Source organism: Nicotiana sylvestris, chromosome 7 (genome assembly GCF_000393655.2).
Source record: "Nicotiana sylvestris chromosome 7, ASM39365v2, whole genome shotgun sequence".
NCBI classification, from domain to species: Eukaryota; Viridiplantae; Streptophyta; class Magnoliopsida; order Solanales; family Solanaceae; genus Nicotiana; species Nicotiana sylvestris.
Window position 1 is genome coordinate 100,477,325 of NC_091063.1, and position 13,638 is coordinate 100,490,962.

Consider the following 13,638-nt stretch of genomic DNA (forward strand, 5'->3'; position numbering starts at 1 on the left):
GCGCCCCTAGCACTTTGTCACACATCCCTTTCCAAGAGGAAAATTTTATTTCTGACATTTTTTTTGTGCTTGTAGGAGGGAAAGATATAAAATGGAAACAAGAAAAAAAAAATATACAAGTAGTTATTTAGTTAATTTGCTATGGTGTATTATATGTGGTATTTTAGGAACTTGTAACAAATTATTAATGGTGTCAGTAGGAATTGAACCAATGATCTCATAGAAGTTTTGAACCCCTTAAACACTACGTTACGCTTTTTGATTGTGTCAATGAAATTTAAAATATAATATATAGAGGTACAAAATGAGTTTTACCTTGTATGTACGTGTAATTTCCCCACAAAGGACCCCTTCCCGCGGCCCTAAATCCGCCCTTGCAAATTATAATTATAATAAGGATAAAAGAAAAAACTCAGTTTATCTCTTGGCCCTACTAGTATTCACAATAGCCACTTCTGCCCACTCAAACATCCAACCTAACATTTGGCCTATTTGAATTAATTTTAAGATTTAGTGCATAGCTCAATAGTGTTATCTAAATAAGACATGATTGGTTTGTTAGTGTGTAATTTCTGATCTTGAAAGTGCATTTGGACTTTCTTGTAACATTAGCAAAAAAAATCTTGAGGGTAAAAGATCACAAAATCTTTTAAAAATCCATAACAAAGTACATTGTTGGGATTTAATAATAAGAAATGCTTATAAGATAGTGTTTTTATATATTAAAATTTTGTTTCTTTTATATAATTTTCGAACATAAATATCAGGAATACATTTAGTAATTACAATATAATTACGTGAAATTAACATAAACAAATATTTTGTTAAATCAAGAGATACATTGAGAATAACATATTTACCATATTCTATTTGTTACTGTTCAAAAATTCCTTTCATTCTTCAACATATTTGTATGAACAACTATTGCTGCTAAAAATATTTAAAACATTAGGGTAGAAAATAATTTACAAGCCGAAATACTATTCTTAAAATAATTAAAACTTTGCATTTGACATCTTTAAAAGAACACTTTCATTTGCATTTTCATCACAAATTATGCTGAAAACCCCTTCAAATTTGGTTCTACCATATTTCTTTTGTTCATATTAGAAACAAGAGATTCTACCTTCCATTTCTAAAAATGAAAAAAAAAATCTAAAAAACTTTATGAATTATACCAAAAGGGTCAAATTGGAAACAATATAATACCCAAGGGCCAAAATGAAAAACCAAAAAAAAAAAGAAAAAACATTTTGCATGTTAATGTTTTTTTCTCTTCCCTCCACATCTATCCAAAACCAAAATTCCCTCCCTTCCCTCGTTTTCTCCTTTTCTTCCTTCCCTTCCAAAGCCCCTTTCCCCCATTTCCACCCCAACCACCCCACCCCCTATACCCACCACCCCTTCTCTAAAACCCTTCTTCTTACAATCCCAAAAATCTTCAGCTTAAGGGATATCCATTCCATGTCTTTTGATACAAAAATGACAGGTCCAGATGCACCACCCACTGGTGTGGCGGCGCCACCGGCTGCTCAGTCATCATCCGCCGCCGTGAACGGCGGAGGGAGGAGTCAGATCTCCCAGCCGATCAGACGATACCTGCCCTTTGCTTCAATGAGGCCGCCATTTGTTAGTCCTGAGGATTACCACCGATTTGGTGGTGTTGATTCTCGGATTGGGTCCCCTACTTTACAGCCTGATGCTATTGTTGTTAAGTCCCCTGTGAGTTGAATTAGATATTTTGTGGGGTTTGATAAAATGTAGAGAAAATGGCGTAATTTTGTGTTTAATTGTTGCTGTTTTGTGCATTTTGTGGTTACTCGAATTCTTGTTAACCTGCATTATTCGCATTTCATTGTGTGGATAAACTTTGAGCTAATTTATGTGGTTGAATTGTTGTTTGGAGCCTGGTATTGAGTTGGTTAAGTTAACAAATTTGCTTCAGGAACCATATGCTATAGCAAATTCCTTTTTTTTTAATTACCCAAGAGGTCATTTGCCTCTTGTTAGCTGAAAACTTTCGAACACTGCTGGATAAATTTGGTAAAACAGAGTAAATGAGTGGAGTGAGTTGGTTGTGAATTCTACTATTCTGCCATTTGTGTATGCACATGTGACAAGATTGAATAATACTCTAATATGCCCAAATCAAGAATATTTTTAGTCGGGTTTTGAGTAGTAACCCTAAATCGGACCTTTAGATAAACAGATTATTCTAGATACTCAAGTTTATCCCAGGGAATATTGAGAGTGTTCTCATAATCATCCCCTCATTTGCTATGTATTACTTGTTTATCACTTATGTAACTTATTTCTACTTTGCACACTTTATGCCCATGTAGGCACTAAAGCGGAAGGGTGGGATGGGCTATAAAGCAGTTGAGTCCTGTGACTGGACTGCTAATCCTGGGTATTCGGATGTGGCCAATAGTCCACTTGGAACGCCAGTGTCTGGAAAAGGAGGAAGAGCAAATGGACGGTCAAGAGCCACAAAAAGCAATAAATCTGGACCTCCAACTCCTGTCTCTAATGTTGGTGAGGCTTGGTATCCAAACCTTTTTTGTCTTGTTTGTAACTGGATATATGTCAGGCACAAGTAAATTTCAAATTTTATTTCCTCTTGATCTATCTATAGGTTGTGACGTAACCAACATAGTTGCAGTGGTTAAATATTTTCTTAACAACTTTTGGGTTGCAAATTTGCAGGTTCTCCTTCTCCTCTTACACCTGCAAGTTGCCGTTACGACAGTTCATTGGGTATTTAATGATTTTTTGCCCATTGATTGGTTTGTTGTAAATTTATTAATGGGAAGCGTGACTTTATGGTGGAATAAACCCATAGATTGAGCCACTGTTTTCTGTTCAGGTCTTCTAACCAAGAAATTTATCAACTTGATCAAGCATGCTGAAGATGGTATGCTTGATCTTAACCAGGCTGCAGATACTTTGGAGGTGATGTATCTTTTAGCTAGAAGTTCTTTCGATGCATTGTTAAAATCTGATTGTAATTTTCTGATCTTACAGGTGCAGAAAAGAAGGATATATGATATAACAAATGTGCTTGAAGGAATTGGTCTTATTGAAAAGAAGCTCAAGAACAGAATACAATGGAAGTAAGCTAGCTTTGCTTGGATATAAACACATATCTTCCATTAAGCATCTGAAGCTATACTGATTCGCTAATTCCATAATTACTCTCTAGGGGTGTTGATGCTTCTAGACCTGGAGAAGTGGATAATGATGCTGCCATTTTAAAGGTATTTGGATATTATTCCGTAACTTATTTGATTGCTAAGATAGTGCCTTCTCATCTATGTTATGATGGTCCATGTATAAGACATATGCACTATTAAATCAGTTTTCACCACTTAAATAGAGCTGCAGTTCTATGAGAACCGCAACTTGAAGTAATGTATTATTGAAAGTGAAACTTTCTAGTGAGTTTCTTGCTATTTCTGCAGGCAGAAACTGAAAGCCTTTCGATAGAAGAGCGAAGATTGGATGACCGAGTTAGGTATGTTGTTTGTCAGCTAAATCAGTAGTTCATGCTTCTTCCTTGAACTATATTGTCATGCTGATGTTTAGATCGTTACAGAGAATTGCAAGAAAAGTTAAGGGATATGAGTGAAGATGAAGACAACCAAAAGTAACTTCTTGTACCTGTCCTCACATATATAGTTGTAACCTAGATTGATAATTTGCTCTTCGCTAACAACAATTTCAACTCTGACTGAATTAGATGGCTTTTTGTAACTGAAGAAGATATAAAGAGCCTACCTTGCTTTCAGGTTCATTTTATAATTTATGTGTTTTCTTTTTTAACCACTTCATCTCTGTTGCAGAACGACTACATTTTTAGTGTCCTCTGCTCAAATATCTTATGAATAAGTTTATACTCTTTAATCCTGGCAGAATGAGACCCTCATAGCAGTTAAAGCTCCTCATGGCACCACCCTGGAAGTCCCAGATCCTGACGAGGTAAGTTGAGAAGGGAAGCAAATCCGAGAAAATATATTACATATATCTTATAGGTAAAATAACATGCTTTTTCTGCAGGCTGTGGACTATCCACAAAGGAGATATAGAATTATACTCAGAAGCACAATGGGTCCAATTGATGTCTACCTCGTCAGGTACTGCTGGCTTCTTGAGCCATAAGCATGTCCTGGTCCTCTTTCCTTTGTAATACTAACTCTTGAAAAATGTTATCTGACTCTCGTATTTGATATTTTCCTTTTGAACTTCATGCTTGATTAGTCAATTCGAGGAGAAGTTTGAGGAGATGAATAGTGTTGAACCATCAATGGCCATCCCAGTTGCTTCAAGTTCAGGCTCAAAGGACAATCCGGCCATGGAGAGATCAACTCTTTCAAACAATGTTACTGAGAATGAAGGACAAACACAAAATGTTGATCAATTGAGTTCTGATCTTGGTACTTCACAGGATTACGGTGGTGGAATGATGAAGGTTGTCCCTTCAGATGTTGATGTAAGTGTGCTTGTCTTGAACTTGGTCTTCTTGAAAAGACGATGTGGTCTAAGATAGATATGCTTAAGCGCCAAACAAGGCAAACAATGAACATTGTTCTTCACTTCCCGTTTCAAAGTGAATATGATTACTGCCTATACAGAATAAGAAGCTGTATAAAGTTCAGCAATTACATGGTAAGATCGGTATTCTTGATTATGCTTTCTAGACATGACAGATGTAGTGTTGCCATGTGGTAGAAAACGCACTAGTATACTGCTGCTTAAAAGAGGAGAAACAGCTAAAAGAAGAAATTATAGTTTCAGTAGTGATGGCCGGGTTTGGGTTGGCACATTTTTATTTGTAAAATTTGCTGCTAAAGGGGTACGCGTTATTTGCATTTTCATGCATAACACTTGACACTAGATAACTTTACATAAAAAAATAGAATAGAATTCCTTCATTCTGGTGCTAATTGTAAAAATTATAAATGCTTCTTGTTTGTTGCAGAATGATGCAGATTACTGGCTCCTATCAGATGCACATGTTAGCATCACAAATATGTGGGAGGCAGATCGTATCCTTGTTTGTTAGGCTTCTTTCATTTGCAGATCTTGTTTGTTCAATCCCTAGTTTCCTTAACTTCAATAATAGCTGCAGTTGAATGGGATGGGGAAAACTTGCTCCATGAATTTGGAATAGCTGATCTAGGTACCCCAAGGGCACATACTCCATCTGCTGTTACTGATGTACCAACCCCAATGAACGTGCCACCAAGATGAGTTACGCTCTTGCGGATAAGCTGAATTTGGAAATTCCAGTCTAATTTAGTCAGAAACAAGAAATCACCGTCTATTTTTTGCTGTTTTGCTCCTTAGATCCCTAAGGGCACTGGACGGTGTACTCACACAAAGCCCAAGGACTGAGACTTTGTACAGTTGCGGAATCTGCTTGACCCCTTTTACATGGTTGATACTTGTAACCAAACAGAGCATGCTGAAGGTGCAAAAGGTGGAGTTAAAAGAATGGGAAGGAAATGTTGGTTATTTATGAAATTCTTGCTCTTAACACCCTCCTCCCCATCGTCTTTGCTTTTCCAGAACGTTTAGGCTACGTGGGAGGTAAAAGTTTTTCCTTCCACAGTAGAGTTCCTTTCCTGTTCGCAGGTCTTCACAACTCAACACTCATCTTCTTTCTGGAATTTAATATTACCATAAGATATTTGAGGTCCTTAAAGCTGCATCATACATTATTATGGGTTTTCCCTTGTTGAGAAAAATTGTCCCCAACATTCTGTTTTACTTTGTTTGATACAAGGATACATATGTGCCCTTAAACTTGTCTGCTATTTTCATTTAGACACTTGAACTAGGGCAAGTACCTATTGAACACCTCAACTCAAGCTAAAGGATACATATGTGCCCCCTAAACTTGTCTGCTATTTTCATTTAGGCACTTGAACTAGGGCAAGTACCTATTGAACACCTCAACTCAAGCTAAACTGTGTTTATTAGATACAACTTGGTGAGGTGGCAGTGTGTATGACACTTTCTTTAAGAGTGAGAGATCAGTTTTTTCTTTTCCTAATTTATTTTCTTTCTTTTTTCTCCTCTCTCATCGACCTTTCCCCCACCCCCACCCCCCAAAGCCTATCCTAGTTTTGTTTGCCGGGAAGAATGGAGATAGTTGGCTGCCATCCTAGATATTGGCCCATGGAAATTATCTAAACCGAGCGGATCAAACCTTCTTCCTGCTCAAGCAGATGCCGAACCTCATGGAGATTGTCGGAGAGATTTTTAAGGACCAAATTATCACCTACTCAAGGCTCTTCCATCACTGTTGATGTTTTTTGACATTTGGTACTGTAAACATAAAACTTGCTAATTCTCTCCTATATCCTTGTATTATCAATGGAATCAAATATCATCTTTAATCAACCTTCATATGCGAGGAGATTCAGGAGCTCAAATAAAATAATTGAATTATGATAGCAGATAATTAAAGACAAAGGAAATTATCTTACTATTTCACCAACAGATGCTGAATGGTGGAGGGATATCTTTAAATCCAGTTAAAGTTACAAAGTTACCTCGACAATAGAAATTTAACCTTGATATCACAATTTTATAATCCCATCTTTTCCAAAAATAGTATCAGTTAATTTGAGATTATGGTCTTGAAATAAAATGGCTACTACATAACCCAAAAATGGTAAGATGTATCAAACTTGCCATAAACAGTAGTACTCTGCATTTCCTATCTATTGGGTTTGTTGAGAAGATAAAGGGGGTGATCTATGGAGAAGACTGGCGAGGGGTGCGACGGCGGCCGACGGCAGGGGATTTGGCCGGCGAGGGATTGGGGACAACGATAGGAAGCACATTTTTCTTCTTTCTTTTTCTATTTGTTCTTGTTTTAGATTTTGCTTTTTCTTCTGTTGACATGTCTTTTTTCCATTGGTCGATTGCCATGTCGATAGCAAGTGATACTGACGCACCAAACATAATTTGAGATTATTAAATTTGTGTCTAGTAGTACATATTTGTATCACACAAAGTATTCAATAGGTACTTCCCTTAGTTTAAGCACCTAAATAAAAATAACGGACAAGTTTTGGGGGCCGCATATGTATTTGGCCTTGATACAAAGACAAGATTAGAAATGATCATCTATATCTATATATATATATATATATTAAATCAAGAAAGTTATTATATATAATTGCATTGTGATTAAGCCAAGTGACAAGCTAATAAATACAAATAGTATATGACAACTTTATTTTATATTTGACTATGTTAGTCTCATATATATATAACTGAATTTGAATTAAAGAATAATTTTGAATTTATAGATAAAGTTTTTATATTTGAATTAAAATAAAAAAAGAAATTTATCTTCTTTTTTTTTGGGGTCAAATTATCATACTTAATTCGGTTAATGATCATATGAAATCATGCTAGGAACTTTTGTTATCTTTTCTGATTATTTAAATACTATTGCGCCTATGAAAAAAAACTATTCCATATAACTATAAAACTCTTTCACATTTTAAACCTTATAATTATAGTTCTTTAAAACAATATGGCTAGATTTGAATAAATCGAATTTCTTTTAAAATAAATATAACATATAGGGTACACGTCTATGGTTATCCAGATAATAAAAAAGAGTTTAAAAATCGAATAAAAGTTTACATACATATATAATGAAGTAAACCTACATGCTGGAGAAAGAAACATCACAAAAATCAATCAATATGTAAAACAATTACTTTTTTTCTTTTTGAAAAATGTTTGTTTGAAGAGTCAGTTTGTATAAATGAACATCAAACAAATAACAACATTTTGGCTATACATTTGCTATCATTAGTTTTAATAAGCTGAAACCTCTTCATTTAGCTACAGTCAAGCCAACATTGCAAGGGTTAATATTTTTTTGTTGAAGAATATCAGTTTTGAATCACTAGATTATGTGAAAAGTTATTTTTCTCGAATTCAACAAGAGGGACATTTGTTTCTAATTGATAGTTTCTATAGAAATTTTCAAGTGTAACAAAAAGTATATTTTAAAAAAACTGGTATGACATGATTTTCTTTTTAAAATGTAAATAAATTATTTCAAAATGGGATTATTTTTTAAAATATAATGTAATTTTAAAAATAAAGGATAAGATATTTTTGAATTTTAGTAGAGTTTTTAAATTATTATAATAGAAGTCATATCATGGATAAAATCAAGAAACCGAAATCTTATGAAATATTTACATAAATATCTAGCCAGATTTATTGTTTACTTTTTTATAGCTAATATCCATAGATGATATACTAGCAACACACGATTATACACATATTATATATGGATTATATATAAATTACACATTCTTCATTTTAATTTAAATGGTAAGGCAAGCACTTATTTAGGTTGATTAGATAAAGCAAAAAGAAAAATATGGAAGAATTTCAACTAAAGAAGAAAAATATAAATAAAGTTCTTATGTAGACAATTTCTATTTAAACTCATCCTTTTATAGAGAAATAACTTATTTTTTTGTAAAAAGAAAAAAAAAAAGAAAAAAGAAGAAAGACATAAAAAATAAGATAAAAGAAAATAAATATATAAAAAATATATGAAAAATCTAAACACCAGAAATAAGAGATGACAACGATTTTTTTCTTCTGTTTCATCTATGTTAAGTATAAAAAATTTGGAAGTTGATATCATCGATTTTAAATATTTTTTTCAACTCAAGTACATATATAAGACAAGGATATCTTAGAATATATTTTTTAATTTACATTGTGTGTCGTTTTTAGAAAATTACTATTACTAACAAACTGGTATGATATCTGAATTTGAATATAAATGCAATTTGAGTAGTTTTCATTGAGGTTAAGCCAAGTATGGTGTCGAGAAAAATTACTTGGCAATTTGAAGACAATATATGCAATGTTATATAATAACAGTCAACTAATTTAACATTTAATGATTCAAAGAACAAAAAAATTGTATATATATATATATATAGGTTGAGGCAGATGTAGAGTGTTGACAACAGGTTCAATTGAACCCATAACTTTTCATGCTGAGCAAAAATTTATATGTAAAAAATTCTTAAAATTATAAAAATAGTAGATATGAACCCATAACTCTATAGTAATTTAATGAGTTCAATACTAAAACCTTAAAAATTGAATTCATAAAGTATAAATCCTAGATCCACCTTTGTATATAGGATATTCCAAATTCAAAATATGTGGCTAGGCATATCGATAAACTCAAAATGACGCCACATTGAAATAAAATTTTACCGGCTAAAGAATCATTTAAATTCTTAGATATCCGACTAAAATGAATTTTAAATTAAGGATAATATCGTCACTTGCATCATTATAAAGATAATAATTATTGAAATATCTATCTATATATATATATATATATATATATATATATATATATATATATATATATATATATATATATATAGTTTTAAAAATTGGAATTTCAAAATAGAAATATTTTTTGAAAGATAACAACATACTAAATAAGAGTTCAAGTCGTAGTAAAAGAGTCATATCGTAACCAAAGAATCATTCATATTGTATCAACCTTTGTGCTTTGACATAAATACGAGTTATTATTTCACTTTTTGGTTATTTTTAGGTTCCAAGAGGGGTTGCTCTGATGGTAAGTAACCCCCACTTCCAACCGAGAGGTTGTGAGTTCGAGTCTCCCCAAGAGCAAGGTGGGAAGTTCTTGGAGGGAAGGATGTCGGGGGTCTATTTGGAAACAGTCTCTCTACCCTAGGGTAGGGGTAAGGTCTGCGTACACACTACCCTCCCCAGACCTCACTAAGTGGGATTATACTGGGTTGTTGTTGTTGTTGTTGTTGTTGTTGTTGTTGTTGTTGTTGTTGTTGTTGTTGTTGTTGTTGTTGTTGTTGTTGTTGTTGTTGTTGTTGTAATGACACTAATGAGAATGGTGCAAAAATAAAATTATCATTACGAGAATTGAGAAAATGTTAGTCTTTTTCCATGTACTATTTCGTAATTGATATCTAACAATTATCTAGAAGGTTTAAATTTTAAAGTTATTTACATATCATTCAAATAACTCGAATATTTAATATGGTTAATGTCAAATATCAAAATGGAATCATACTGGAAAAAATATTTACTGGCTAAATAAATTTTTAAATTTTTAGATAGCCGATTAAAATGAGTTTTGAATTAAGGATAATATTTTCACTTACATTATTATAAAATAAATTATTATTTAAAAATAATAATTTATTTTAGAAACTGAAATTTTAAAATAGAAATATTTTTGAAAGATATCAACACACAAAATAAGAGTTCAAGTAGTAGTAAAAGAGTCAAGTCGTATCCAAAGAGTCGTTCATAGTCTCAACCTTTGATTGTTTTGTCATAAATATGAGTTATTATTTGCTTTCCGACTAATTTTAGGATGCAATGATGCCGGCGAGAATGGTATCAAAAAAGAAAAATTGAATTATATCTATGAAATTTGAGAAATGGTTAATCTTTTTCATGTAGTGTTTCTTAATTAATATCCAATGATTATCTATATTTAATAGAGAAAGTTTAAGTATTAAGATTATTTACATATAAATAATCCAAATAACCCATATATATTACATGGTTAGTGTCCGCGCATTCGCGCGGGTGATAATCAGGGGCGGCCCAACATTGTTGGTGGCCTAAAGCAAAATCTCGATGAGGGGCCCTAATTTGTTAACAAAATAAATTTGTATATTTTTGTTTGAAATCTATTTTTTTAAAATTTTTTAAATGATAATATAGCTAATCCTATCCATTTAGATTCTCCTAATACATTATTGATCCTAATGCAAAATTATTATAGAAATACTGTTTTATGAGGAATATAGGTATTTAACAAAAATTAATTCTTGTTATCTTATTGAGTATATAGATCAGAGTATTATCTTCTACTTGTTAAAGTCGGCTCCCACTCTCCAAGAACTCCTCACCTTGCTCTTGGGTAACTCGAACTCACAACCTCTTGGTTGAAAGTGGAGGGTTGCTCACCACTCTTGTCAAAAATAAAAGATATATTTATAACCTTTAAATAAAAAATCAAATTTTACCCACTAAATAAAAAAATCAAAGATATCTTTATACCCTTTAAATTATTAAAATCTCAACTATCAGCGCTAGTCACAAATTAAAATTATTTTTTCCTTTTTGTATTAAGTTATTTACTTTTTAACATTAAGATACTCAATTTTTATATAAAGAACTTAAAATTACTACCAAGGAAAAGTGGGGCCTCCAAAATTTGGGGGCCCTAAGCCATTACTTATGCTGCCTTACCTTGAGCCGCCTATGGTAATAATACTAGTATTTGAGAAAGTACAAGTGATTCACATAAAAAGGAAAACATGAGAGGATGATAGTTTGTTCATATCTTTGTATACCTACAAATCCATCGATTTGTAGGTTTGATATTATGATGATTGAAACTGTTAAAGGAAATGTTATTGACCTAGAATTCTGTCAAGGTTGGCTCTGAAGACTTACAAGCTACTTGAAATCCAAGTAGACTAATATCCCGTTTGGCCAAGCGGCAAAAATCAGCTTATTTTGAAAAGTACTTTTTCTCAAAAGTGCTTTTCTCAAAAGTAATTTTGGTGAGAAGCAGTTTATGTTTGACTAATTAATTTGAAAAACACTTCTTAGCAGCAATTAGTGTTTGGCCAAGCTTTAAAAAACTGCTTCTAAGTGTATTTTTCTCAAAAGTGCTTTTCAAAAAAATGCTTTTGGAGAGAAACTACTTTTTTCTGCTTCTCCAAAACTGCTTCCGCTTCTCTCCAAAAGCACTTTTTTCCTTTCAAAAGCTTGGCCAAACACCTTAATTTTAGAAAAAAACACTTTTGACCAAAAAAACATTGCTTTTGCCTCAAAAGAAGCTTGGCCAAACAGGTTATAATAGCCCGTTTGGTCAAGCTGCAAAAATCAACTTATTTTGAGAAGTGTTTTTTTCAAAAGTGCTTTTCTCAAAAGTACTTTTGGTGAGAAGCAATTTGTGTTTGGCTAATTAGTTTGAAAAGCACTTCTGAGCAGCAATTAGTGTTTGACCAAGCTTTAAAAAACTGCTCTAAGTGTATTTTTATCAAAAGTGCTTCTCAAAAAAGTGCTTTTGGAGAGAAGCTGCTTTTTCTGCTTCTCCAAAACTGCTTCTGCTTCTCCTCAAAAGCACTTTTTTTTCCTTCCAAAAGCTTGGCCAAACACCTCAATTTTTGGCCAAAAATACTTTTGGCCAAAAAGAAGCTTGGTCAAACAGGTTATAAGCAAAGAATATAAAAATGGAAGCAAAAAAATTGTATAGACGTTATAAGTTAGTTGGAATTAAAACTTCTTTGTGTTGGCTCACTCATATTAGGTTGTTTTCTAAAAATCTTCTGTTTGTTTAGACTTTTGTATGTTTGTATGCAGAGCACTTCTTGTGTTAGAATTCTTGGTCTAAAAAGACAAATTAGTAAGTATTGAAACGAAACTGCATACCAATGGAGCGAATGAATATTGATGATTGTTATATTCTTATTAGTTAGTCATTGAGACGTAGTAGTAGTTTGTCCAACATATTAACGAGCATAACTAAAAAGGATAGAGTAATTTCCATACTCCTATTTGGATTTTATTTTGGAATTTGGACTAAAATTTAAAAAATTAAACCAACTGTTTTGCGCTTTAGCATTTCATTCAGCGGTTTGAGACCTTGAGTATCTTCATATGATGTATTATGACTTGGGTATATATTTGGTTTTAACTTTCGAGAGGTTCAGAGTTGATTTGGAAGAGTCATTCTCAATTCGGAAGCTTTAAGTTGGCAGAACGGACCAAGATTTGACTTTTGAGTAAACGACCTGAGAATTGGAATTTGATGGTTTCAATAAATTTGTACGGTAATTTTGGACTTGGGCATACGTTCGAATTTGATTTTGGATGTTCCTAGAGGGTTTTGGCTCTATTTGTCGAAATTTGCAATTTGAAAAATTGGAAAGTTCATAAGTTTAACCGGGAGTTGGCTTCGGTATTATCAAAATCCTATTTTGGTTTTGAGACCTTGGATAAGTTCATCTAGTTGATTGGAATTTATGTGCAAAGTTTGATTGTGATCCGAATTGTCTAAATATGGTTCAGACATGTTCGACGAAGTTGGAATGTTTGAAAGTTAAGAGAATGATTTGATCTTCGATTCTTCGTTTTGATGTTTCGAACCTTTGGATAAATTTGGATAATATATTTGGACTTGCTGGTATCACTAGACGGGGTCGCGAGGGGCTCGGGTGTGATTCTGGGTGGTTTCAGACTTCGGTTGAGTTTGCATTGGTGGTGTCAGGTAATGTATCGCATTCGCGAGGAGGTTCTCGCGTTCTCGTAGAAGAAGTAGGCTGAAGGAGCTTTGTTCTTCGCGTTCGCAGCTATTGGAGTGAGTTCACGTAGTGTTGGGCAGGCTGACTCATCGCGTTCATGAAGGTGTGCAGGTAGGCAGGATTTTGGCTTTTGTGTTTGCGTTAGAGGGATCGCTTTCGTGCTGCATTGGAGTTCTTTGGTCATTGCATTCGCGACTGACGCTTCGTGTTTGCGAGTGGGCCAGTGTGGTAGGTCGCGTTTGTGCATCGTGAT

General features: G+C 33.3%; 1 protein-coding gene across 1 annotated transcript; it reads left to right on the forward strand.

Moving 5' to 3' along the window:
* The first annotated feature begins 1,316 nt into the window (after nt 1–1,316).
* Nucleotides 1,317–6,600, forward strand: LOC104237052 (transcription factor E2FA). Its single transcript, XM_009791124.2, has 14 exons — nt 1,317–1,722; nt 2,343–2,535; nt 2,707–2,757; nt 2,867–2,952; nt 3,025–3,113; nt 3,203–3,257; nt 3,462–3,514; nt 3,596–3,646; nt 3,740–3,788; nt 3,913–3,978; nt 4,057–4,133; nt 4,258–4,489; nt 4,979–5,045; nt 5,123–6,600. The coding sequence occupies exons 1-14, from the start codon at nt 1,465–1,467 to the stop codon at nt 5,248–5,250; spliced, it is 1,455 nt and encodes a 484-aa protein (XP_009789426.1). The 5' UTR covers nt 1,317–1,464; the 3' UTR covers nt 5,251–6,600.
* Nucleotides 6,601–13,638: the final 7,038 nt, after the last annotated feature.